Source organism: Centroberyx gerrardi, chromosome 18, assembly GCF_048128805.1.
Source record: "Centroberyx gerrardi isolate f3 chromosome 18, fCenGer3.hap1.cur.20231027, whole genome shotgun sequence".
NCBI classification, from domain to species: Eukaryota; Metazoa; Chordata; class Actinopteri; order Beryciformes; family Berycidae; genus Centroberyx; species Centroberyx gerrardi.
The window spans coordinates 1,958,456-1,986,447 of NC_136014.1; the positions used below are offsets into that span (position 1 = coordinate 1,958,456).

The 27,992-nt window shown below is 41.1% G+C and overlaps 2 protein-coding genes across 2 annotated transcripts; both read left to right on the plus strand.

The window, feature by feature from the left end:
- The first annotated feature begins 2,940 nt into the window (after positions 1-2,940).
- LOC139933264 (fatty acid-binding protein, brain) lies at positions 2,941-5,282 on the plus strand. The gene is made up of 4 exons (XM_071927330.1): positions 2,941-3,042; positions 3,220-3,392; positions 4,463-4,564; positions 5,098-5,282. Exons 1-4 carry the CDS (start codon positions 2,970-2,972, stop codon positions 5,146-5,148), a joined length of 399 nt encoding a protein of 132 aa, XP_071783431.1. The 5' UTR covers positions 2,941-2,969; the 3' UTR covers positions 5,149-5,282.
- Positions 5,283-5,921: 639 nt separating this feature from the next.
- smpdl3a (sphingomyelin phosphodiesterase acid like 3A) lies at positions 5,922-27,992 on the plus strand. Its single transcript, XM_071927328.2, has 8 exons — positions 5,922-6,074; positions 7,159-7,372; positions 19,691-19,835; positions 21,120-21,216; positions 22,508-22,671; positions 23,478-23,658; positions 25,681-25,805; positions 26,862-27,992. The coding sequence occupies exons 1-8, from the start codon at positions 5,984-5,986 to the stop codon at positions 27,165-27,167; spliced, it is 1,323 nt and encodes a 440-aa protein (XP_071783429.1). The 5' UTR covers positions 5,922-5,983; the 3' UTR covers positions 27,168-27,992.

Sequence of the window (27,992 nt, forward strand, 5' to 3'; positions counted from 1 at the left end):
TGGGATCTTAGGGGACATTGGGGCTGGACACCTTGGCGAACCAGTGGCCTCAACCTCTGCTATATGCCTTTGCTCCATTTCCTCTCCTGCCAATTGTTCTGGCAAGAATATGAGTGTTGAAGGCCAAGGTCCGCTGGTAGCCCCAGACGGGCCCCACCAGGCTTGGATGGCAGATCTAAGGGAGGTGCTTGTGGGGGCCCCATGGCGTGTGCTAGTCAGAGCAGACATGCTGTCTCAGCCTTCTCTACAAGGGCCCTTTATGCAGGGACATCGGACAGGATTCGTCGCTGGTGCTGCTCCAGGAGGTCAGACCATGTATCATGTGGTGCCCCTGTTGTGTTGATGTTTCTTTAGTCCCTCTTGGAGGATGGCCTTTATGAGTCAACGTTAAGGGGCTATTTTGCTGCCATATGTAACTGCCATGATCACGTTGATGGCCTGACAATTGGCTCACACCCTCTTGCGAGCCAGATCCTCAGAGGGGTAAGACGGCCTACCGAGGACTTTTGGCACTTGCAGCTTGTCCTAAATAGTCTTATTGAGCCTCCATTCGATTGCTTGGCTAGTTTGAGTAGTAGTAGTTTGAAGGTCCTCTCACATAAGACAATCTTCTTGCTTACCATGGCCTCTGTAAGACACGTGAGTGAATTGCATGTGCTGTCTGTACACCCTTCATGCCTGCGGCTAGGTGAAGAAGGCTCTGCTGTGTCTCTGCTTCCTAATCCTGCTTTTCGACCCAAGGTCCTCCCTTGGTCTTGTGTTTCTCGGCCTTTGATTTTATAGGCTTTTCATCCCACCCTTAATGACTCTCCAGAAGCCGTTAGGCCCTGGACAGGGCACTTGCTGTGCTCTGTCCAGGTTCTGAGGTGTTACATTGCTCACACCAGCACCGTTTGGCATTCGGATAATCTCTTTTTTTGTTGTTTGTGGTTGACCCTATAGCTATGGATTACAGAAGTGCGGGTGTGCCCCCTCCCACGGGCATGATGGCCCATTCCAGTAGGGGTGTGGCTACCTCATGGGCTTTATTTTGGGGTGCTTTACTGAACAACATTTGTACGGTTAGTTAGGCTTCATCCCTGATGTTCTCCAGGTTTTATTCTCTGAATGTGCCGTCATCACCGTACACAGTTTTGGGTTTTTTGGGTGTTCTCACTTGGTGGTTGTGTTGACCATTTTTTCAATAATATTATGGGACCATTATTGTCAATTATTATCCCACATGTTTGCATGTGGTTTTTGTCTTACTCTAATTTTGTAAGAATTAAGAACCTTGCACTCCATTACCAGAGTGTGGTTAATAAACACAACAGTGTTTTGAACTGCAAAATGTGTCATGCCCTGGTTTACCCCACTACATCCCCCTCCTGACTTACTGTTGACCCATACAGTAGTGTGTTGACCAAGATTAAATAGAACTGTGGTTACCTATGTAACCATTCGTTTTCTCTTCCTACTAGTTTTCTATGCTCACTGTAGCATTCTGTGCTCATAATGTAGTATATGCTAACACTATAGTTGTCTATGCTCATACTATAGTTTTCTATGCTCACACTGTAGTTTTCTATGCACACCATATTTTTCCATGGAGTTTACCACCTTTTTATGACATAAAACTTTTTTTTCAACTTTTATGATATAAATTCACATTATACATCATAGTAAGTAGTATCAAACTGATTTAAGTTATATGAGTATATGAGTTTAGGGCTTTTACGGGAAATGCATAAATTCATTATTTTCTATACATGTATTTGATTTTGTTGCTATTGGTGGTTGTTTGCCTTATACGAAGCTTATAGGTTACCTCCTTTTCAATGACCACTACATCACTGACTAGATTCCGACATTAATAAAAAAGCTTCCTTTAAAGCTCCTTTCAGGTTTCAGTACAACTGTGGGATCAGGGAGGAGAGATTACTTTTCGTAAAACTAATACAGTAGAACCAGCATATGTACACTCTCTCTCTCTCTCTCTCCCCCTCTCTCTATCTGTCTATCTATCCATCTCACACACACACTTAGACACAGTAATTACTGTGTGTGTTCAGCATGCAGAAATCCCATGGGGGGTTGCAGGGAGGAGGGGGGTGTTAATGCAGTTAATGACAAAGGGCTGTCAAACAAACTGATTCCGCTTCAGTGCTTCTCTCCAACATGATAAATTCCAGACACCGCCTGCCAACCAGACACCAAACACAACTCAAGCAAGGGATTCAGATGGAGAAATTAATAAATCATAAATGTGGATTAGCTCCTAAAGGTCCTTGCATTATCAACTGGATGTGATAAAAGACAGCTGGGGAGTTTGTTCACTAAACCCTAAACTACAGCAAAGTCCCTGTATCTAATGCCATTTACCACCAAAACTCTGAAGCCCGTTTAAATCCAGTTAATTTCTCATTGATGACTGACAAGATAATATTTGGTCAATGTGATAAATTATTAGTCATAGGTCACCAAACTGTCACCTTAGAGGGAACGTTGGTCCTGAATGCTCCCTGATGGGATTTTTTATTTTAGATATAATGACTTGAATATCTAGGGATTTTACTGTTTTACTCTCCCTTATAATGATAAAAGCTCACATCAAATTTGGACTCAGGCTGAGATGTGGCTAGTTCCACACCTTAGCAAACCCAATTGAAACCCATGAATCAGAGTAATTGTATCATTAGGCCTACAAATGGGCTAATGAAGCCACTTGCCTTTTTTGCAAGCAGTCTCTCTGACCATGACCAATTTACATATGGCTGTCAACTCCAAAGTAACAAAAAAAAAACCCCACAACCTCCTCTTTGCACCAATCACTAGTCAGAGAACATCTCCTGAGCCAATAGAAGGCCTGGCTCCACCCCTAGGTGTAAATATTAATGAGAGGCAGAATAATAACCCGGGAGGAAACTTCTAAGTGCTGCAGTTTGCTCAGTGGACTTGGGAGATTACATTGCCCCTCTGAAAGCTTCACCATGGTCGACGCCTTCTGTGCCACTTGGAAACTGGTTGACAGTGAGAACTTCGATGACTACATGAAAGCACTCGGTGAGTTGCAGCTCTTTTTTTCTAAGATAAAATGAAACTTTAATCCCTTTGGGGAAATTGGGTGTTTTCCCTTTTATTTGTTTATTTTTTTCATTTTATTATCAAACAGCTTTTTGTCTCTAAAACATATGAAATGCTATGAACTCACAGTCATATTTCCCCCCTGCTCCTGGTCAGGTGTTGGCTTTGCCACACGGCAGGTCGGCAATGTGACCAAGCCGACGGTGATCATCAGCCAGGAGGGCGACAAGGTGGTGATCCGCACCCAGAGCACCTTCAAAAACACTGAGATCTCCTTCAAACTGGGAGAGGAGTTTGATGAAGCCACCGCCGATGACAGAAACTGCAAAGTAAGTTGACTGGACAGCAAAAAAAACGGAATCTTGTTGACATTCCAGCTATATATGAACAGATATAATACACAGAAATAGAAAAGACTGAAGCATCAAACAGGCAGCAACCCCATTCACTTCTTATATTTGGACGTATGTGGTGAGAAGTGCATATCCTGCCATACCTGAGGCTGAACAGCCCAATAAACCATTATTAATTAATTTATTACAGGCCTGCATCCATCTGTAAGATTATGACTAAACTCTACGAGCCAGTAATCCCTTAAAATAACCTTACATTTTCATGAATTTACATTAGTTCACCCCTTAATTCATGCAAAATCCCCTTAAAATTAATTGAGGGAGTTATTAATGGAGGAGATCCCATCGAAATCTCCTTAAACACCCCTTTAATCTTGATTCCTCACTTTCTAATTTAATGACAAATTCAGGGAGACAGGAACTTTTCCATTAATTTCCACTTAATAACCTGTAAACCATGCACAAGAGGCATGAAAAATCCTTTAATTTCTATTGTCTCTGTGAATCAACCCATGAATAAATCCCTTATAAACCCATGATACGAACCTGACTTTTTTTAAAGCTATGTTTGTTATTTTGAATGGATAATTTCAGGGATAAAATTAAGGGGTTTGGTTTCGTAGTGAAATGTAAAGCCTGTAGAGCAGTGATTCTCAAAATGGGGTCCAGGGACCCCAGGGGTCCTTGAACGGATTCTACAGGGTCCCCTAGTCAAATGAGGAATAGTTGAATTTCACTATAATTGAAATAATCCCAATTAGAGAATGTATAAGAATGACTATTTGAATCCTAGGTTTCACCCTCACCACTATTATCTCCCCACATACAGAACAGACAATTCAATGCTGAATCCACACGATTTCCCATATGGGGCCGTCAGACATAATTTTATCAAACTGAGTGTCCGTATCTTAATGTGTCTATTAGGGGTCCGTGACATACAAATGTCTGAGAACCCCTGATATAGATCAACATTTTGCAGCATTTGAATGCATTCATTTTCTGTCTCACCGGCTGAAGACTTCTTTTCTGTTTTTTTTTTTCAGTCAACTGTGACCCTGGATGGCGACAAGCTGGTCCACGTCCAGAAGTGGGACGGCAAAGAGACCAAGTTCGTCCGAGAAATCAAGGATGGCAAGATGGTCATGGTAAGAGAGTTACTATTAGACCTGCTTCACATACACAACTTATTCCAGGTCTGTTTGACTTCATCAATATGCATTCAAACCTTAAAAAGCAGAAACATTTTATTACATAATGGCACAAAATATGTTTCAGACAGGTTTTATCGCATTTCTGTAATTTAACTATGTAGACTAACTGTGTCGATCTCCAAGATGGTACCTAAATTGTTTTTTGAAGCATTCTTTTTTGTTTTTGTGGTGGTAACATGTGATGAAAGGGAGCGTTTTATGTCTTTTCAGCACATCTTTTCACACATTCATTGTCAAATTAGCTTGTTGGCAATGAGGAAAGCAAATTACCACCAACCACCTGCCAAATGCTGCTTCAATTCAGCTGTGGCTACTAAACATCTTTACTCTGCAATATTATTGGCTTATAAAAAGCTGTTTGGAAATGGTGAAAGTGGCTGTTTAACTGTAGGATTGATTTGCTAGTCACTGTGGTTGATAGAAATGTTTAATTCCCTGACACAGCAACTGTCTTCTCTCCTCTGCAGAACTTGACCTTTGAAGACATCCACGCGGTTCGTTCCTATGAGAAGGCATGACTGGTCTAACAGCATCCAACCTGGCCCAGAAGTGTTGTTTTTATAATTATTATTGACTGTATGCTACCCTTTGCACTTCATCCTCCTCCAAATGTTTTACAACATGGACTGGACACGTTTTTGTAAGAAATTTTTATATTACTGCATTTCTGTCGTGATGGATGGATCGTCTTTGCAACCAACCCTGTGTGAAGCATGAAATAAAACACAGAGAATAAACGCTTGTCTTGTTTTGATATGTAAATGATGCATTACAATGGTACAATGGTCTGCACTGCACACTGAATCCCTACCAGCTCCAGGGAGGAGACATTTCTGAGCATCAGGAATGGCATTTACCCAAACCCCAAGTCTCAACATTTAATATTTTCCACCAAGAGACTAAATTTCCTGGGACAAAGTGGAACAATGACTGATAACAGACAAGATAGGTTATTTGATCAGTGTTATGAACTATCAGCTTACAAGGTGCATTATTGTTCCTGGTCGCTCCCCTCCCCTGATGTGACCTTCTTAGATATTGTGGCTTTGAATAGTTTTCTGGTCATTTTTCTTCCATTTTTCTATTATAATGACAAAAACTACAAGATAAAATTTGGACTCTGGCTAAGCACCTTATTATACCCCGTTCCCAACCCATGCATGGAAAGCAGCAATCTGGCAGTGTACATATTCATTGTGTTTGACTGACAGCGAGCCCGCCCTCTGGGCTCCCAAACCCAGGGAGTCACATGACCACTGTGGGCTACTTCCTGTTTATTTCATGGGAATGATCCAATATGGCCTGCAGCATTAGGTTGTATGTATAGTAACGTTAGTTTTTAACAGAGTTGCCATGGTACCGCTGGCTTGTCTTCTGCTGCTACTCTGCGGCGCGGCTCCGCTGACGGCGGCTCCCATTGAAAGCGTTTACCTGCCGAGCACAGGTGAGTCCAAACCCCGAGACTTTCCGTCGTGCGCTGAACTGTATTAGAAATCTAGCAATGTAACTTCACGGTGTTTATCGGCAACAGTACATACAAGGTAGAACATGATTGAAGATTTTTTCTGACTAACAAGGTTCCACTCTTCAGTTCGGCATACATATAAGCCACCGAGCAGCTCTGGCTTCAATAATTTTTCACTTTTTAGAATTGGTTCCCCTGTTATTCCCAGTCATCTTCCACCAAAATACACCGTGGTAAGTGGTGGCGAGCAGTGCGAAGCAACTATAAAAGTAGAGATTTTATTTATACAGAATGCTGCTTGGTGGATCACTTGTATGCCGAATTTACCATAAGACATGTTCGATTCGTAAAAAGACTTAAGGCATGTTCTAAGAGCTATGTGTCGTTTGGGGATAATCAAAGTCACATCTATTGCCAGAATTTTGAATGTACGTTCTCATCCCATACAAGAGAACGGAACCTGTCTGGGCAAGGTGACTGCGCCACACTTTGTTTTGGAAATTTTCAGTTGTTTAAACAGCTACAGTAAATGAACAAAAACCTCCTTTCATTTATTATACGCTACATTGGTTAGTTCAATTTCAATTATTAGAATTGGTTCACACTGCTCGCTACTGCAGTCCACTGTGTGTTTTGGTGGAAGAAAAACATAGCAGGCGAACCAGCTATAAAAGTTGAAATTGTATGAAAATAAGTGCTGCTTGGTGGATTGAATGTATGCCGAATTGAAAAGTGGCTCCTAATGTTTTAGAAAAGGTCTAAGTCAGATTTTAGGAGGTATGTACATTTCCCTTTAAACTGAATCTAAACCTGAGCCAGACGTTTTGAATGGAGTTTCGGGCTACGTCAATTAGCAGCTGTATCTGTTGGCATTAATTTAATGCATTTTTGTGTGCATCTTACTGTTGCTATCCGTTATTTTGAAGTGAAATTTTATTTTGCTGTGTATTGCTGTTATATGTAACAAACTCTAAACTCTCAAAACTCTCTTTAAACCTTTTGCCCTGTCTTTCCATTCAACATCCATCCATCCCTCCATCCATCCATCCATCCATCCATCCAGGGAGGTTCTGGCACATCACAGACCTCCACCTGGACCCCACCTACCACCTGTCTCCGGACCCCACCAAGGTGTGTTTCTCCTCCAAAGGGGTCCCCGCCCCCCAGGCCGGCCTGTACGGGGACTTCCTGTGTGACTCACCCTACCGCCTCATCCAATCAGCCTTCATGCACATGGCACAGGTCACCCCACCACTGGACTTCATCATATGGACCGGGTAGGTACAGTGATATGGGGAGTAATAATGATGACCGGAAGGATGGATGGATGTTATGGTTATTATAGGTTAAACTGATATATGGAGCCGATATTGCCCCTTCACTGAAAAATAGGATGGTGGTCCAGTCAGTGTCGTCCACCTCTGATATATTGGATGTGATGAAGTTCGATTGAATACATATTTATTGTACAACTGATCAATATTACCCTGGTTGTCTATGGGAAACCCTTAACCCAAACTGATTCTAATATAGACATTTTGATCAGATTCCACACAAGTATGCATCCATCCATTCCATCCTGACAAGAATAATTATTTGGGTGGAACACTGAATATATGATCATTTTCATGCCAAAAATAAAGAAACTGAATATCAGCACAAAACATCAGCTATCAGTAGCTGTTAGAGCCGAAATAGATTTTTTGTTATTGTATGTAAATATGTAAATGTATTTAATCTAGTTATATTGTTTGCATGCAGACATTATATGGGTCAAATTATTTAAGTATCGTTTATTTTGTTACACTTTTTATTGTATGACATAGCACTGTGGATAGGTAGAGCCATAGGTGCTGTTTGATGGCTTCTAGACGGCCCCTTTAAGACAGGTGCGGTCCTCCCTTTGTGTGTGGCAAGCGGGAGAGCAAACAGTTTTTTGACCGCAGTGAAATGTTTTGAATGTTTTGTTTTGAAAGGCTAAACGGCAACAAATATAATTGAAGAAGAATATTTCGTTAGTTAAAAACATGTTGTGAATTTCGGAAGAGATTACATCTATCTTTTTTCAATAAATTTTGACTTTTGGACTTTACAACGCTTTGGAGTTATTGGAAATGTATGGATCACGCGAGTCGGAAACAATCCTACGCCGCCACCACTGGAATCTAATTCTACATTGTCAAAAAACTGCTCAATGTGAAGGATTATATGGACATTGATTTCTTCGGTTGGAAGGGATTGATCTGTACTTCTAAAAAGTTTGTTGGATCGGATGAAGCGCCGATGGATGAAGCGCCGCTGATGGAGGAAAAAGTAAGCGGCACATCATGAATTAAATCAAAGTGGATACTGTGCGTTAATGGATGCAAATGAAAAGTGGAAATGCAAAAGTGATCTTTGGATTGTGCCGTTAATTTAGAACAGTATAAAGCCTTGAACTTTTGAAAATGGAGGAAGAAACACCTCCTGCGCAGATTGCTGCAGACGCTGCTGCAGAGGCACATTTAAATGCGCTCCTTGGAACACGCAGAGGTAAATTGGGAGTGTGCACACGCAAAAAGAATGAAATAAAATCATTGATGAATGACAAAGACATTGGGAATGTGATGGACCGAGTTGAATCATTCAAATGTGCTCTAAGTGATTTTAAGGATACACATGATTCAGTCCATATGTTACTATCCTCTGAGGAGAGAGAAGATGATCGTGTGACATGGTATGAGCCGAAGATAATGCATTTTACAGAGTTTTTAGATGACGTGGAAACATGGATAAATGCACATCAAGCGGACACACAATCACTTATTAGACCAGAGAATAGTGTTTCTGTGACATCTAAAGGGTCGAACAAATCCAAAGGTTCTCAAAGGACAACGTCATCATCGTCATCATCTGCTTCCTCTGCAGGTATGAGGGTGGAAACAGAACGAGCAGCTCTACTAGCTCGAGCAGCAGCATTAAATGAGAAACACCAATTGGAAATGGAAGAAGCTCAACTAAAAGCACAACTGAAAGCAAAACAGGAAAAATTTGAACTGGAAACAGATATTGCAGTTTCAAATGCTAAATTAAAAGTCATGGAGAGTTTCGAAATGTCCTCTCAGGTTGGACAAACAACACAGCCAGTAAAGCGAGAAGATGGCATGGACTCCTATTTAGAAAATTACAGAAGACGTACAGAGATGGAATCACCTGTGGAGTATGCAAAGATTGACACTGTGCCTAAGACACCATTGCAGAAAAGTATACTGCAACAACACTTAAAGCTGCAGCCTCCCCAAGCCCCAGTGGTAAACCAACCACACCAGCACGCATCTCTAAGGTCTCCTCAACAATATGCAGATGATAATGGGGATGCCAAATCAGATCCTACTGTCACTCAAATACAAAGTGGCATTGCAGACCTCATTATTATGCAGCAAAGGTTAGCTTTACTGCCTACAAGGGAGATACCTGTGTTTGATGGGGACCCACTAAATTTTAGAATATTCATGCAAGCTTTTGAATATGGTATTGAGGACAAGACAAGCAAAAGTCAAGACAGACTTTATTTCCTGGAACAATACACAACTGGTCAAGCAAGGGAGTTGGTTCGCAGTTGTATGCACATGGACCCACACCAAGGTTATTATGAAGCTAAAAGGCTACTTAAAGCACACTTTGGTGATGAAATTAAAGTCTCCCAGGCATACATGCAAAAGGCCTTGAATTGGGCAAACATCAGATCAGATGATGGAAAAGCACTGCACGCCTATGCATTATACCTCAGAGGCTGTTGTAATACCATGCAAGATTTGTTATACATGGCAGAGCTTGATAGTCCATCAAACCTGAAAATGATCATGTTAAAGCTTCCCTACAAGCTTCGTGAAAGATTCAGAACAAAGGCCTGTGACATCTTGGAGAGAACGGGACAAAGGGCTGGATTCCGGGACCTAGTGGAGTTCCTGGAGAGGCAGGCTAAAATACTTTTAGATCCGCTTTTTGGTGACATCCAAGATCCCATGTCTGGAAAAGGGATTTTGAAACCTAAGTTCACAGACTTCAAACAGCAATCAAAGAGCAGTAGAAGCAGCTTTGTCACTGCAGTGGCTGTAGTATGTGATACTGACAAAGGCTTCACAAAAGACAATAGTTCTGTAATAAAAAAACAAAACAAGGATCCTGGTTCCTTATGCATATTTTGCACAGGAAAACATAATCTTATGGAGTGCCACAACATTGGAGCACAGCCACACAGCAGCAAAGTTGAGTTCATAAAAAGACAAGGACTTTGCTTTGGATGCTTAAAGAAAGGTCACTTAAGCAAGGACTGTAAGCGACGCATAACCTGTCAAACCTGCCAAGGGAGACATCCTACCCTGCTGCATATCACAGGAGGAAAGGGCTCAACAGAAGGGGAGCAAGGCAACCAGCAACCAGTCACCAGCGCACCGGTAACGATGAATAATGCAATCGATGTGCAGAATGGGGCCGGTGAGACAGACTGCATTCTTCCTATTGTACCTGTTCTGGTCAAATTAAGGAAAGGTAGTAAAATAATTGCAACATACGCCTTCCTTGACCAAGGTAGTAGTGCAACGTTTTGCACGGAGACCCTGATCTAAAGATCTAAAGCTGAGCTAAAGGTGTCTGGAAGGAGAACTGGCATTCTGCTGCGAATGATGGGACAACTAAGATATGTTGGTTCCAATAGCATCTCTGGTTTAGAGATCAGCGGCCTGAATGAGAACGTGTTTATAGACCTTCCTCATATCTTCAGCCAAAAGGAAATCCCAGTCAGTACTGAAAACATTCCACTGCAAGGTGATGTGGACAAATGGCCGTATTTAAAAGATGTCCACATCCCTCATATCGAAGCAGGAGTCGGTTTACTGATTGGAACCAATGTCCCCAAAGCTATGGAGCCTTTGAGGGTCATCAACAGTCAGGGAGAAGGGCCATATGCAGTTAAAACCATTTTAGGCTGGACTATTAATGGCCCCCTGAGGGGAGGAGGTACCAACAAACAAAATGGAACACCCCATGTCATGACCAACAGGATTGCTGTGGTACCGCTGGATGTAATCCTACAACAGCAACTTAAGTATGACTTTCCTGAAAAAAAGCATGATGAACAAAAGGAAATGTCCACTGAGGATCAACAGTTTATGGACCATGTCAAGGAGTCAGCAAAACTGATTGATGGACATTATTGCATTGGACTCCCTTTAAAAAACAAAGAGTGCTCATTTCCGAACAACCGGTGTGTAGCACAACAACGAGCTCTCGGCATCAAAAGGAAATTGATGAGGAACAGACAATTCTGTGATGACTATAACAACTTCATGCAAGAACTGATTGACAAAGGCTTTGCAGTGAAGCTGCTCAACTCTACACAGGCACCAGACAAACGGGTTTGGTACATCCCACATCATGGCGTGTACCATCCACAGAAAAACAAAATCCGTGTGGTGTTTGACTGCGGTGCTACTTATCAGGGCACATCACTGAATGACCAGCTGTTGCAGGGTCCCAACTTAACCAACAGTCTCATTGGAACCCTGACCAGATTCAGACAGGAGTCAGTCGCCCTGATGGCAGATATAGAGGCCATGTTTCATCAGGTAAGAGTTCCTGACAAAGACTCTGACCTGTTAAGATTTCTGTGGTGGCCTAATGGCGACACTCAACAACAGCTAGAAGAGTACAAGATGGTAGTCCATCTCTTTGGTGCTACCTCTTCACCCAGCTGTGCAAATTTCGCACTAAGAAAATGTGCAGAAGACAATAAAGACCATTTCTCGAATGAAGTCATCAGCACTGTTCAGAGGAATTTTTACGTGGATGACTGCCTCAAATCAGTCCCCACAGAAAAACAAGCTATCACACTCATCCAGGACCTCAGCATGCTCTGTAAGAAAGGGGGCTTCAGACTGACCAAATGGACATGCAATAGGCGGGCGGTACTTTCTTCTATCCCAAAAGAAGAACGTGCCAAAGAGGTCAAAGATTTGGACCTAGATCAGGACAAACTTCCAGTGGAAAGAGCACTTGGAGTCCACTGGTGTATTGAGTCAGATGCCCTGAAGTTCAGAATGGTCATCAAAGACAAACCTCTTACGAGACGGGGCATCCTCTCGATGGTCAGCTCAATTTATGATCCCCTCGGAATCCTCGCTCCATTAATTCTACCAGCTAAGCAGATCTTACAGGAGTTGTGCAGGATGAAGTGTGGCTGGGACGAAGCAATACCAGATGCCTATGCTCACCAGTGGACCAAATGGCTGACTGAATTGCATCTACTATCTGAATTCAAGGTGAGCAGATGTTTTAAAGGGCAAGCCTTTGGAGAACCAGTTTCAGCTCAGCTCCATCATTTTTCTGATGCAAGTGAGACTGGATATGGCACAGTTTCATATCTATTGTTGAAGAACAGCGCCAATTCTATCCACAGTGCTTTTGTCTTGGGGAAAGCTAGAGTGGCTCCGATTAAACCAGTAACAATCCCAAGAATGGAGCTTACTGCCGCTCTGGTTGCTGTCCACATTAACAAGATGCTTAGAGCTGAAATTGAGTTTCCACTTGAAGACTCCATTTTCTGGACCGACAGCACAACAGTGTTGAAATACATCCATAACAGAACTGCACGTTTTCGAACCTTTGTAGCCAATAGGGTCACTGCCATTAGAGAGGGTTCTGACATCTCACAATGGAGATATGTAAGCTCAACACTAAATCCGGCAGACCAGGCATCAAGAGGCGTTTCAGTAAGTGACTTCTTGAAGAGCACCAACTGGATTTCTGGGCCGGCTTTTCTTAAGCAGCCAAAAACAGAATGGCCTAAAATGCCAGATGACATCAGTCAAGTGGATGCTGGAGACCCTGCGATAAAAACAAGTGCATTAGTTGCAGTTGTGACAGGTACAGAAGACCCAGTTGACCAGCTATTGACTCATTACTCCACCTGGCATAAGCTCAAGAGAGCAGTAGCTTGGATTCTCAAGGTGAAAGAACTACTCAAACAGCTAGTCCACAAACGTAAGGAGCCTGGATGTGGTCTAGACTCTGTGCCTGTTCATAAGCAGGCACATCACCTGAAGAAGGCAAAAATAAAACTGACTTCCTCTTCACTAACTACAGATGATCTTGAGCAAGCAGAGGAAGAGATTGTCCGTCTATGCCAAAGGAAAAGTTTTCTGGAGGATATAGTAACACTTCAGAGATATGGATCAGTAAAAAGAAAAAGCCACCTATACAAACTGTCTCCAGTGCTTCAGCATGGTGTATTAAGAGTCGGTGGGAGACTGAGTAAATCAGCTATGCCAGCAGCAGCGAAACATCCAGTTATTCTGCCTAAAAGTCATCATGTGACACAACTTATCCTCAGGCACATACACGAGGAGGTCGGCCACAGTGGCAGAAACTACACCTTGTCATGGCTGCGGCAAACATATTGGATACCGGGTGCAAATGCTGCTGTTAGGAGGATCATCACCAAATGCATTGTGTGTAAAAAACAAAGTGCCGTTCGAGGTTGCCAAAAGATGGCAGACCTACCCCAAGACCGGTTGCTTCCGGATGAGCCACCATTTACCTATGTAGGAGTGGACTACTTTGGCCCATTTGAGGTGAAACGGGGCAGAGGAACAGCTAAGAGATATGGTGTCATATTTACATGTTTAACTGTACGAGCTGTTCACATTGAGGTGGCACATTCCTTGGATACTGATTCATGCCTAAATGCAATTCGCAGATTCATCGTCAGAAGGGGTCAAGTCAAACAGTTAAGATCTGATAGCGGTACCAACTTTGTTGGAGCAAACAGAGAACTGCAGAAAGCAATTGAAGAATTAAATGGTGCCCAGATACAGAACGCTTTGCTTAAAAAGGGAATCTCCTGGAAGTTCAATCCTCCCTCAGCTTCACATCATGGTGGCATCTGGGAAAGACAAATCAGGTCCATCAGGAGAATTTTGAATGCACTGCTTCAACAGCAGACCCTTGATGACGAGGGATTACAAACTGTACTATGTGAAGTAGAGGCCATCATTAACGATCGACCTATTACAAGGGTATCAAATGACCCCAATGACCTGGAGGCCTTGACGCCAAATCACCTCCTTCAGTTAAAAACTCAGCCATCTCTGCCCCCTACTCTTTCTAAAAAGGAAGACTGCTACGCTCGCAGAAGGTGGCGTCAGGTGCAATATATGGCAGATTTGTTTTGGAAGCGGTGGACGAAAGAATATCTTCCAGACCTCCAAGAAAGACAGAAATGGGCCCTTGCACAAAGAAATTTCCAGCCAGGGGACATTGTCCTGGTCATAGATGACTCAGCACCAAGAAACTCATAGATTATGGGTCGTGTCCTGAGTACAACTCCAGACTCCCAAGGTCTAGTACGACAGGTGAAAATCAAAACAAGCACCAGCATATTGGACAGGCCAATAACTAAGTTATGCCTGCTCTTAGAGGCTGACTAATTGAAATGGACATTCAGTACTTTTTTCAGTTCCTGTTTGCAACCTAGAAGAAGGAAAGACTTTTGGACTCTTAAATACTCTAAGTGTTCCATAATCTGTGTATTACAGTAATTAGAGTAATTCTATTTAGCGGCTCTATTTTGAATTTATGTGGTAATTGTAAAATAATCCATGCATTTGACAATTAGGGGCCGGGGTGTTAGAGCCGAAATAGATTTTTTGTTATTGTGAGTATGTCAATATGTAAATGTATTTAATCTAGTTATATTGTTTGCATGCAGACATTATATGGGTCAAATTATTTAAGTATCGTTTATTTTGTTACACTTTTTATTGTATGACATAGCACTGTGGATAGGTAGAGCCATAGGTGCTGTTTGATGGCTTCTAGACGGCCCCTTTAAGACAGGTGCGGTCCTCCCTTTGTGTGTGGCAAGCGGGAGAGCAAACAGTTTTTTGACCGCAGTGAAATGTTTTGAATGTTTTGTTTTGAAAGGCTAAACGGCAACAAATATAACTGAAGAAGAATATTTCGTTAGTTAAAAACATGTTGTGAATTTCGGAAGAGATTACATCTATCTTTTTTCAATAAATTTTGACTTTTGGACTTTACAACGCTTTGGAGTTATTGGAAATGTATGGATCACGCGAGTCGGAAACAATCCTACGCCGCCACCACTGGAATCTAATTCTACAGTAGCTTTAATCCAAAAACATCAGTATTCCCCTTCAAAAGCCCATATTGATCGAACCGTAGTTTATTAGAAATGATTCCAGTTATGGCCTTATGTGCACAGCATTCAAATGATGTGACTAGCTTACAAGAATAATGATGGTAGCATTAATTTCATATCCTGTTCCCTCAAACTGGAACTGTGTGTGTGTCAGCAAGCAGAAGTGTTGCTTCCTCCTGTAACAGCTGATTCACATTGCACACAAAAACCATGATTACACAAGACTTAATGATTTCCCATCGGTATTTGGGTGAGCACCCACTGTATATAGAAACCTGATTGGATGTTAGAAGAAAGGATGGTGACTGACAGCAGGGTTGTCATTGAGGTTATCAAGTGGGTTCCTCCTATCACTGATGTTTAATTGAATTAAACCAATGTCACCTCCGGAAGGTTCAACAGTAAGGTCTGGTGTCTCAGAACCCCCCACATCCCAGCACCCACTCCAGCACCCACTCTCAACACTAAACAGAATTATAGTCACCTACACTGGCCTGTACTTATACTTATACCTTCCCAACTTTACACCCAATAATTTCTACACTCACTATTGGTATCAGCAAGCATAGCCTAAAGGGAAGGCTGCACCTGCTGGCTTGAAACAGCCCACTTAACAGTTCAGAAACCAAATTATATAAGCAAATTGTAACCTTAATTATGTTAGGCAATTATACCGATCGGTGTACAGATCGGTGTATGACCAGTCGCTTCTGCTATCATAGCCATACCATCATATGATATATAACAGTGGCTGCGACTAGTAGTATATGTTACAGGTCTCAGGATGTGAGCCTGTGAAAACAGGAGAAAAACTAGACAGCAGACGCATGTTGCTTCTCTGTCAGAATCCTCTCATCTTATTTACCGTATTTCCTCTAATAGTGGCCTGTAGTCAATTAAAAGCCGGGTCTCCGATAATGGCCGGGGCCGTCGTCGACACGAACAAATAAAGGCCGGTCTCAAATACAGGCCGGGGGAAAAAACAAAGGAAACAAGACTAGGTCAAAACCTAGTATATGGCTGCACCGTGTCCGTCTCCTCTCTCCGCCGCTGCCTCTCCACCGCGCCCACGGCCCGCATTGATCCTCCCGATCCAAGCCCCGGACCCCCGCCGAAATCTCGGCCGGATCACCGGGAACACATCGGCGCCCAGGTTCAGTTAGCTTCAGTTAGCTTCAGCTTACATGCAAACAACGGTGGATACCGGTAAACTCCTGGTGCCTGTTTGTAACTGTAGTTTGTAGTAACGTACAAGTGCCACAAGATGGCTCGGCCGGCGGAAGTCTCTGGAGCATGCCGTCGTCGATTACCGTAATTATCGTAATGCATTGCAGTAACAAAAAAACGTCTACCTAACGTACCCCAACAGAAGCAGATCAGAAAACAAGGAGGCATCGTACTAAAATATGAGCAAATATACTTATCAAACAGAGGGAATTAGAAATAAAGGCCTGTCTCTAATATAAGCCTGCTTCCAATAAAGGCCTGGTACCCTCTGCAGTTGAGGTAAATAAAGGCCCGGGCCACTATTAGAGGAAATACGGTATTAAACATTTGTCAATTACCAATAGTCTCAAGTATTTAATTTCTCACATTCACTGTGTTTGTTCTTAAATCCTGTTCTTTAAATCATGCACAAGTCTTTTGAAATGTATCAAAAAGGAAATTAAATTCATCCATCCATACATAAATATCAAAAATAAAATAAAACGTACCCGTATTCATGTAAAACAACATTCTGCATATTACCATTTTAGTGTCTCATTTGCATGCTACATTAAACCTATTACCAACCACAAATCACTTATTAGCATTAAGCTACAAAACACATTTACGTCCCTATAGTAGTAGGCTACTTGGAGACTGACCTATTGCAATTGGCTTTTATAAAACAATCAAATCAATCTAACACTAAATAAACTCATAAAACTGGGCTAGCATGGGTTAAGTACTTTCATAGATAATATTATCAATGCTTTACCAGTTTCTGAATGTCTATATATATCATGGAACACCTTTTGATAGATTTGATGTACTTATACAACACACCAACCTGTGAAAGCAGGTGAAAAACAAGACCGCAGACGCGTGTGTGCTTCTCCGTCAGAATCTTCTCATCTTATGAGAAGACTAGCAGGCACACGCATAGTCCAGAGTGAAGCCACAGCGCAACACTGCCTGTCCATACACTTTAGTGTCCTTTCAATTGGCTTATACACCATGCAAAATCAAAACCAAATAAATCAAAATAATTAACACAAATGGGATCACACTTTGTGTGCATCACATATACCAGTAGTGTAAGTAGTGGTTGTAGGTAATAGTGAACTGTTAGTGGATGTAGCTAGTAGTAATCTAGGAGTGGATGTAGCTAGCGATAAACTAGGATGGATATAGCTAGCAGTAAGTTAGCAGTGGATGTAGTTAGTAGTAAACTAGTAGTGGACATATCTAGTAGTAAACTAGAAGTGGATGTAGTAAACTAGTAGTGGACATATCTAGCAGTAAGCTAGCAGTAGATGTAGTTAGTAGTAAACTAGAAGTGGATGTGACCCTGGTTCTCCAGCCTCGCTGTTCAAGTTGTTCAAGTTTGCTCAGTGTATCTAAGTTTCTTCCTGTCATATTCCTCATCTACTGCATCTTCCCATGGTAGGCTGCAGTGACATCTACAAATTAGTGACTTCTACTCAATTAGAAATAGTCTGCAAAAGTTGATTTCAGTAACGGCATGGTAATTAAATATTTTAGTTCTAATATTGAGGCTCTATCTTTAATATAGTTACTTATCCCAGCTGTGCTCTGTAAGCAAGTGTAATATGCCTTTCTTGTGTGGAATAGAGGTGGAATGGGCCCATTAGATTAACATTAATCACATACCCAACATTCAGATTAAAAAAGCAATGGATAAAGTCATTTATTATTGTTGTTATATCGTTATTTTCATAGTATGGCAGACCATTTGCACATCAGTACCACTTGCTGACCAATATAGTGGAAAGCACTGAATCAGTCCTGAGGATCACTGAAGCACCAGGCCTTGAAAGATGAGTAAGCATTGTCTTATTTGCAATGCATGAAAAGCAGCTATAGTGGCAACTGAGAGCTGCCATACAGTCTCTATGGGAGGTGGAAACGGATGTTCAAAAGACTGTGATAATGACTCTTAAAAAGGGTGAACTTAGTTGTAAGCTTCGATCACAGCAGTGGTTTCACCATACGGCTCTCTATTAATCTGCGACTAATCAGCTAAGCCAGGCATTTATAGGCATGCATAATGCTTATTAAACATGATTAAGAGAACGCCTTGTCACTGTACCTGGATTAAAACTTGAAAAGGCTGCCTAGGGCTGAGGATTAAATTGCTGCGCAAGCAGATTTTTGCTTTATTTCATTATTGTTGGGCTTAATTTGTAGTATTATTTTGCCGTCATACTTTGTACGCTGTTTCCCCTCATTCCTCCACAAACCTGGGGGAGGTTTGTGGAGGAATGAGGGGAAACAGCGTACAAAGTATGACGGCAAAATAATATGGCCACTGGAACCTGCTTTGTCCTTCTTAATACTCAGTCTTTGTTCAACAGTATTATGAAGAATAGTCTATGGATGGCGTTTATGTTACAGCATTCTGGGAATAAAATATTCTAATGTCTCAGTAATGTGATATGTTGCAAACCCCTTCTTCAGTTCCAAATCATACTGCTCATCAAATTCAACAGCTGGCTTCTGGTGAAGCTTCATTGAAAGTTTTACTAATGCTGGGAACAAGACAACCTGTGGGTGCTGAACCCCCAACTGCTGCAGTGGTGCTGTAGAGAGGGAGATTAATATAGTCAAGGTAAAATGGACATCAATCATTCAGATTTGTGTAAAAGCACCAACATTGATCTACGTGTAGGCTACAGCTAGCTGCATATTGTAGCTTTAAAATTGGTATAAATTTTCAGAATTAGAGCCGTTGCTAAGATGGTACCAATCGGCTATGGTGGCTGTTTTTCTTTCCTCCATTACCAGCAAATAAGTTTTCCTGTATATCTGCTCAACTGACCATGATAGTATTGAAAGAATCTGTCTACACCTCTGTTTTGATGGCCAAGGAATGCAATGGTGCTAAGAAAACAACAGAAGCGTATTCAGATCTTCCTGTAATGGACAATTTAATGATATTGTGTAAAGAAATTCAATGAAATTACAATTTTGAGATAACTCAGAGCATTGCCTTTTTACTATCTGACCATCAGGCACAGTTGATCCGTATCATTTTTGCATTGGCTCCAATTCTGAAAAATGTTCAGGGCATCGACGCATACATGTAGTATCGACCCAATCAGAAGTATTTTATGTCTGGCCCATTTGCCCTGGCCTAATAATAATGCATCGTATTTTCCCTCCCTCCCAGTGACAGTCCACCTCATGTCCCAGTAGATGAGCTGTCTACAGATACAGTGATTCAGGTGATTGCTAATATGACCCAGACCATCAGAGAGCACTTCCCCAACCTGACGGTCTATCCTGCCCTGGGCAACCACGACTATTGGCCACAGGTACTGTACTGTCTGTAGCACACCATCTCTATCCTCTGACAGGACGGCAAGCATTCCAACATCGATCTATCTCAAGCTTTACTGTAAAGAGAGCTCATTTCAATTTTTCCCACAGCGCAGCTGAGGGAAAAGGGATCACGAGGCAAATTCAGGACAGGCAGTCAGTCACTCAGTCACTCAGTCAGTCAGGTAATGCTTATGGAGATGATGCGCTTCGTCCGATGGCCTCTAGAGGGCGGTTTTGACTGTGAGATGCAGTGTTTCCCATACAGAAGCACAAAATCAAGTTGGTCAGTGTGTAGAAATGGATCTAAATCGATCTCTAATGCGCCTGATGTGCGCATCACTTAATGTCTGTAATTTGGAGATGTACAGACAGCAGACCAGCAGACTGAACTCAATCCACAGAGTCTCCCGGTGTGAAAACAAAAGTGAAACTTAACATTCCACAGTCAGTAACAGGGATTTGCAGACAGTAACTCGTCTTTGCTGCCCTACAAACTTTAACGGTAGGTGACGTCATCTTGTGGTATTTAAGTAACGTTAGTGGAATTAGGTAATTTAACTGTGTTGCGGTGCTTCAGTGCATAGAATTGAACACTGTGGGTCTGCACAGGATCTGTGCTTGTTCAATTTCTCATTAGGCTCGGGCTGATATTCGATGTTATATGACCTGTGCCATGTGTGTGGATCTTTTTGTGAATATTGCGATATTCACAAAATATTGCGATATTTCCCGCGATATCAAATATTGCCCCCCACAGCCAATTTGATGCAATTTGGAAGAAATAAAAAAAAATCCCCCATATCATATCATATCAGATGAGGACAACACATGGCCCTGAGCTTCAGGCTGCCACAAACCAAAGCCTTTGACACATATTTCAGTCACTTCATGGTCAGCTACAACAACAGTATATTCTGTGAAGGAGAGTGTAAGCTCAGGCAGGTGTGCGCTGTGCTCTACTTGGACCAGCAATCCTATTCCAAATGTGTTGTGAAGGGAAAATGGTAGGATGAACGAGAATCAATGATGTTGTCTGATTTTTTTATAAAACGCCAATATCTGCAAACTGATATATTGGTTGAACCCTAACATCCAGTACCATATTGTTTAAATACAGATATGATTGCCTTTTAAAAAGGTTTAGCACTTGAGGAATTTGTGTTATAATTGGCAATGTATTTGAGATTGTATTTCTGCTTCTGCCATGCAAGTGCTGCTGCATGATAACTGTATTTCAGATTGTTCAGTTTATTAAGTGTTTCCACCATTGTTCTTAGGACCAGTTGCCGACCTCCACTAATGCCATCTACCAGGCTGCTGCCAAGGCGTGGGCGCCCTGGCTGCAGCCTGAAGCCCTGCTCACACTCACAGAAGGTAATGTTATCAGCTACCAGTATTTCAAGGGTCATTCTCTGAAATCTGTGCCCTTTAAGCCCCCCAGACCTATTTTAAGAAAACACGAAAATGCTTTTTAATCCCGTTTTTTAACGGATTCAGGTATCTTTGAAATATAATGCAAAGGTAATAGAAATATTTTTTTTAATTTAGAAAACATATAGGTTTTGTTTCATTGCACTGCCAGCACATTTGCATGTTGCCTTTGATATCTGCATCAAATATTTAATATAATTTTCAAATAAGCTAATACCAAACGTTGCTATTTACATAGGCAGATTTGCCCACTTTAACTTAACTTTTTGCTTAACTTAAAATATGGATTCTCTGAAAAGGTGCTTGAGTTTTGTATAAAATTTCAGTATAACCACTATATCTACTCTGCCTTCAGACTGCTACAAACCATGCTACTGTCTTGATGGCCGATTTCAATAAGATTGTTAGCTGTAGTGCTGTGTGATAGGTGGTACATATATCAGCACTCAGCTGCGGCAAGCTTCCCTGCATTGAAAGATGAGGAAGGGAGGAAACCATGGTCAAGACTTTGGTCATAGAAACTAGAAACCAGAACACACCAGAGACTAGCAGCTAGCTTCTGGTGTTGTGTACGCATCATTACTCTATATATCAATATATAAAGTGATTATTTTGTGACTGAAAGGCCCATTTTTTTATCAAAGGAATTCACTCACACAATTCATCTCTAAATCTTTGATGAAAATGGGTTGATTAATATGTGGGTAAAATCAACTCTATTTATACACCTTAAACACAAAACATTTTATACCAAAGTGCTTCACAAGGATAAAAGAAAACAACGCAGTCTCATAAAATTTCGTGAAATGAGCACAAACTCTGAAATGCAGATTACGTGTTGTGAACACGAATTATGTGAACATTATGTCCCTCCACCATGAATTGGATTACGTGACAATAGCATGAATTGGACACGCCATTTTCACCTCTTCGTCACATGAAAAGGTTAGCTTTAGTTTAGGCAAGTAAAACCACAGCCAAGAGCCCCCGATCAGAGCAGCTAAGGGATCTAGCGGTGTTGTAAGGACATACAAGTTCAGAACTTTACTGAGGTGAAGACCATGCAGAGCTTCATAAACAGATTTTACAGTGGAGTCTCTAACCGGCAGGAAGCCAGTAAAGGATGCCAGGAGAGGAGTGATATGATCCCTCTTTTTTGGGGCCTGTCTAGAGACTATTTGTGGCATATCAAGACAGCGTCAGCTTTATCTTATGCAGTGTTCTGCATCTGCAGGTGGTTACTACTCCCAGCTGGTCAGGCCTGGTCTGCGAGTGCTCAGTCTCAACACTATCCTCTACTACGGTCCTGATAAAGTCACAGTCAACATGACTGACCCTGCTGGACAGTTCCAGTGGCTGCAGGAAACACTGGAGAGAGCTGCTCAGAGCCTGGAGAAGGTGTAAAATCTCTATCCCTATCCTGAGCTTTGATTCTATTTCTTTTCCTAGCACTTGCTCTTACATAATTGTTCTATGGTCACAGGAATATTGTATGGGCACTCAGGCCCTGACCTTTGACTCCATCAATATATAATTCTCAAATTATTTGTGGTACCTTGGTATAATTACGGTAACCAAATGAGACCGTGGTGGAGACAATTGCCAGCCTCTATCTCAATGGTATTTTTAGTATTATTGTTTCTCGAAATTAAGAATACATTCGCCATAAACCCCTGCCCCCCGTGCGCCTCCCCAGCATCTGGTTTTACTGAAGAGGATAAACAGGTTGGAAGTGATTTTTTTTACTCGTTCCAACATCTCCATTGCCAGAAACTTTGCAAGATTTAGCTCCATTTGCGTTGGAAGAACAGCACCCTCCTCCTGTTTTGTGCTGCAAAGCAATTTCCCTTTCTGCCGTAAAGCAATCCAGCAGATGTCCTGCCAAATCTGACCTGGTGGCACACACTGTAAAATGCAGTGTAGAGGCTGGAAGAGGATGCCAATGGTCCTGGTGATGGTCTCATTTGTTTACAGTAATTGACAGTAATATCTATATATGTTAAATATATATATGTATATGTTTAAATTTTACACATAGCACCATTAGTTTTGATTGTAATTTTTTGTGATGTAGGAATTCTACTGATGCACTCAATTTCAGCTAGCTACCTACAAGAAAATAGAAGGAGAGAAAATGGAGGAGAAAATAAATGGGTCATCTGAATCGGTATGGGATTAAAACTGGTGACCCATCTCCGCTCTAGGTGTTCATCATAGCCCATGTGCCGGTGGGGTACCTGCCCTTTGCCAGAGGCATCACTGCTATAAGAGAGAGCCACAACGAGAGGCTGGTCGCCATCTTCAGAACGTACAGTCACGTCATCGCAGGACAATTCTATGGCCACACCCACCGAGACACCATTATGGTGCTGCTGGATGAGAAAGGTAAAAAAACAGGCATGCTTTCAGACCTAGCCAAAAATCTGGTTCAAAATATTTTATACTGTTGAAGTGCACTTAATTTAAGCCATGAAAGTGGACAAAAATTAAAAAACTAAATTGCATCCTATTGTTTTCCATTTTCCTGCTGTGTACATAAATTTAAGGCTGAGTTTAAGCTAACTCATGGTTGATGTTCAGACAGAAATTTCTAGCAGTGGGTCAAATCCTCCCATTGTTCAAAGAATCTAAAATATAGGAGACTGAGAAGTTCATACATGTGGTCAAGCTAAAATAATGTCAGTTGTTCTGTACAGGTGCCTTGCCCGTGTGATGCTAATGACATTATCATGCTAATGTCGCCATTTCTGTTACCTAGCTAGATAATGCATTGCTCTTTATGGTACTGAATCAGATTGTATCAGATCAAATAGAAAATGAATGCAATGATATGCACTGCAAAAACTGACAAACTTGTTAAGTTATTTCATCTTGTATCCAGACTTACCAAGCTTATTTTAGGATTTTTTTTTGTGTGAAATCATCTTACTGCACTGGCAGATAATTTTACCGGTTTCAACAAATTTGACTTTTTTTCCAGGAGAATGTAACTTGTTTCAGGACATTTACTTGGTAAAAGTGAAATTGTCTTAGAGAAAGTTTCTTGTTTCAAGATTGTCTTCATTGTTTTATGATGATTTTTTGAAAGAAGTCATATTGGCATGAATCAAGTGAAATTTATTGAAACCAGCAAGATTATCTGCCAGTGCAGTGAGACAACGTGACTAAAAATGTCATAGGATAGGTTTAGAAACAAGATAAAATCACTTGAAAACTTGTAATTTTTTGCAGTGTGGAATCACTGACTGGCTCAAAGATAACTTTCTTAGACACTGGTCTAAAAATCAGAAATTCAAATTCCTAGATGCATGTTAAAAGGATTTTGAACATCTCCAATGTATTTGTACATATCTTCTCAGTCTGTATTGTCTGTTTCTACTGTATCTGAGAAGGACCAATCTCATAGCACAGTATGCAAAGTTGAGAAAAAAATAGCCTTGATTGTTTTCCCTTCCCTGAGGGCATCTCTGTGTGGTAAATCAGATGTTCTACATGGCACTGACCCTCTTCCCTCCGCCGGGTAATGATTTACAGATTTGATAGCAATAAAGATAATAATAGACTAATATATGTAATTGCTAACATGCTATTAAAACGCCATGCTCAGCCCTACCTTGAAGCCACACAGACACACGACTCCAGAAGCAGAAGCTGTTTGCACTGCCGAGGTTGATCTGTTAGATGTAGACCTGGTGTATGTAGATCAGACTCAGAAAAATGGATTAATATCTATCATTTACCTAACTTACTTTTTTACCCAGGGAACATCAGTCTAACCATCACTATTTACTATACTATAGGCTACTATACTATACTATACTATACTATACTATACCTCGATTGTGATATGGGATTTTTAAGGGTAAGAATATGTTTGGATTCAAGCTGCCAATAGCAGATATTTTGTGCCCAAATTAAATATTTTGAAATTTGACCATTTTCATTTCAAAAATTCCAACAAATTTAAAGTCTTAAGTGTTAGGGTGGAAAAGCATCTGAAACAGTATTTAGACCATCTCCATTGAAACCCACAATACTACTACTACTAATATGTTCATGCATACGTGTGTGGAATCTGATCAAAATGTCCTATTAGAATCAGTTCAGATTACGGGCTTCCCATAGACAACCAGTGTAGTACTGATCAATTCTACAATAAATATGTAATTTATCAAACTGCCTCATATCCATCATATTAGGGTGGACTTACTGGACTTGATCCAATTTTTAATAAAAGGAATGGCGGCCACATATATTGGTCTAACTCAGGTGTTTAACTCAGAGACTTGACGATCTTGGAACACCTAGGTCAGGTATTTAGGTATTGATTTACTTATTCAAATATTCAAGATTTGTTTGTCCTGTACACACATACACACATTTACTCATCCTTGGATTGTTCTGCAGGTAAACCAGTGAACTCACTTTTTGTGTCACCGGCCATTACGCCAATCAAAAGTATTTTGGAGCCCTACTCTAACAACCCAGCCTTCCGCATGTACCACTACAACACCAAGGACTACACTGTGCTGGTAAGAAACACTGTTGCTCATCTTCTGTCGGCCAGCTACTTCACAACCACCTCATATCCACATCACATATGAATTGGGTTCTATTTCATGTTCATAGAACCAAGGTTACCTATGTAACCATCTCGGTTAGGGCGGGACAAATAGGAGCAACTTATTCTGTTTTTGGTGAAAAATTAACACAAGGCGCACACATTCTTATAGGATAAATAAAAAATTTTTTTTTATTTAGTCGCTCCGAATCAATCAAAGGGCTTAATTGACATGACTGAAAGGCCAGATTCAGTCTGCGGGCCGGCAATTAAATTGCCCTACTATAGAGGAAGTTTTCCTTTTTCACCAGATGCACAAGAAAAACCAAACTGTCGCTACTTCGTTTACAATCACTTTGTTAAATATGCTAATGCATACAAACCACAAACCTTGTTGTTTGCTTTTGGATTGGAAGTTGTACAGTATATGAGAAAAGGTATTTTCTTGTCTCTGAGCAGAAAGGCAATTTTCCCTTGTGTCTATGGTCTCTTTGTTATGTGGCCCTGTGGCTTTCTGCTGAAACATGTTGATGTGCCAATAAATATATATATTTTTTTAGAACAATAAAATAATAAGCAGTTTGTGCTCATGAAATTAGGATCACCTCCATTTCGGGTTGAATGTTCTTCAGGACTTGCTTTAAGGACTTGCTTTTTGGTAGGGCCAATAGTGAAATCCCAGGAAGTCTCTTTGTGATTGTACTTCATGGAAACCCTAAAAAATAAAAAAAGAACTTTGAAAAGAAAGAGAAGAGAAATGAGAACTGCTTCAGTTAGCATGCATGTTGACAAATTCAGGTCAAACCAAACTAATGTCTTGTACTCAAATACCTACGGTAACTTTACCTCCACTGATCAGAGATCAGGGAAAGAAGGCTTTCGTGATGATTAATCGCGGTGTCAATCAGGGCACAAAAACTGTTTCCAATCAAGATGCTTCAGTTGAATATTGGCTTTTTCTGGCTTTTAAAAAGACTAAAAGACTCTCTCTCTCTCTCTCTTTCGGTGCTTTTCTCTCTCCCTGAAGGATATCTGGCAGTACTATTTGAATCTGACGGAAGCCAACGAGAAACAAAGATCTGACTGGAGGCTTGAATACATCATGACGGAGGCTTTTGGACTCAAAGACCTCCAGCCACAAAGCCTGCTCCAGCTGGCCCTGAGCTTCAGGCTGCCACAAACCAAAGCCTTTGACACATATTTCAGTCACTTCATGGTCAGCTACAACAACAGTATATTCTGTGAAGGAGAGTGTAAGCTCAGGCAGGTGTGCGCTGTGCTCTACCTGGACCAGCAATCCTATTCCAAATGTGTTGCGAAGGGAAAATGGTAGGATGAACGAGAATCAAAAATCAAGGATTTTTCAGGGATTTGTCTGGGGATTTACTTTTTGATTTTGTAATGATATATTTTGCTACTTGAAATACATGAAATCATGAAAAGGAGAACGCCGCATACCACTTCCAATGCTCCCATATATGTAATCAAATTTTACATTTCCACCCTTGTTTTTAATTAGGTATCTGCCATGGGAAGACACACATTTCCATTTATACTCAATCATAGATATCACTAACTGGAATATAAAGTTGTTCAGATACACTAAAGACAACACATGACACAATCCCAAATTACATCAGTATTTGAAAATATCCAGTCAGGTAGAAAAGTGAGAAAATACAATATCATACTGATATTGAGTTGAAGCCCCTTTTGCACAATCCCCATCTTAATTGTCTCAAAGCTTAAAAATCCTTCTGTGACTCATCTGCTTCTCTATCCACATCTTCACCTTTGTGATTGGTATAGATTTAATAAGGGAAATCAATAAGGGATAATGGCTTTTACCTGGATTCACCTCATCAGTGTATTCCATGAAGTATGTGTCCCTAATATTTTGTACATTCAGTGTATAGCATATGTTTCTCGATTCAAATTAAACTTGAAAACTTGAAGTTGTGTAAAACGTATACGAATGATAACTTGCGGTGTTTTCCATTTCCAGTGAAATTGAAATTGTATGATTCACGCTACCAGCATTGTTGCACAGAAACAGGGCATGAATGTAACATTAATCATATCACACCTGACAGAGAAAGTGTGGAATTGGTGTGTCTGCTCTTATTTTTCTACAAATAAAGTTGTTTTTTCGGGTTGA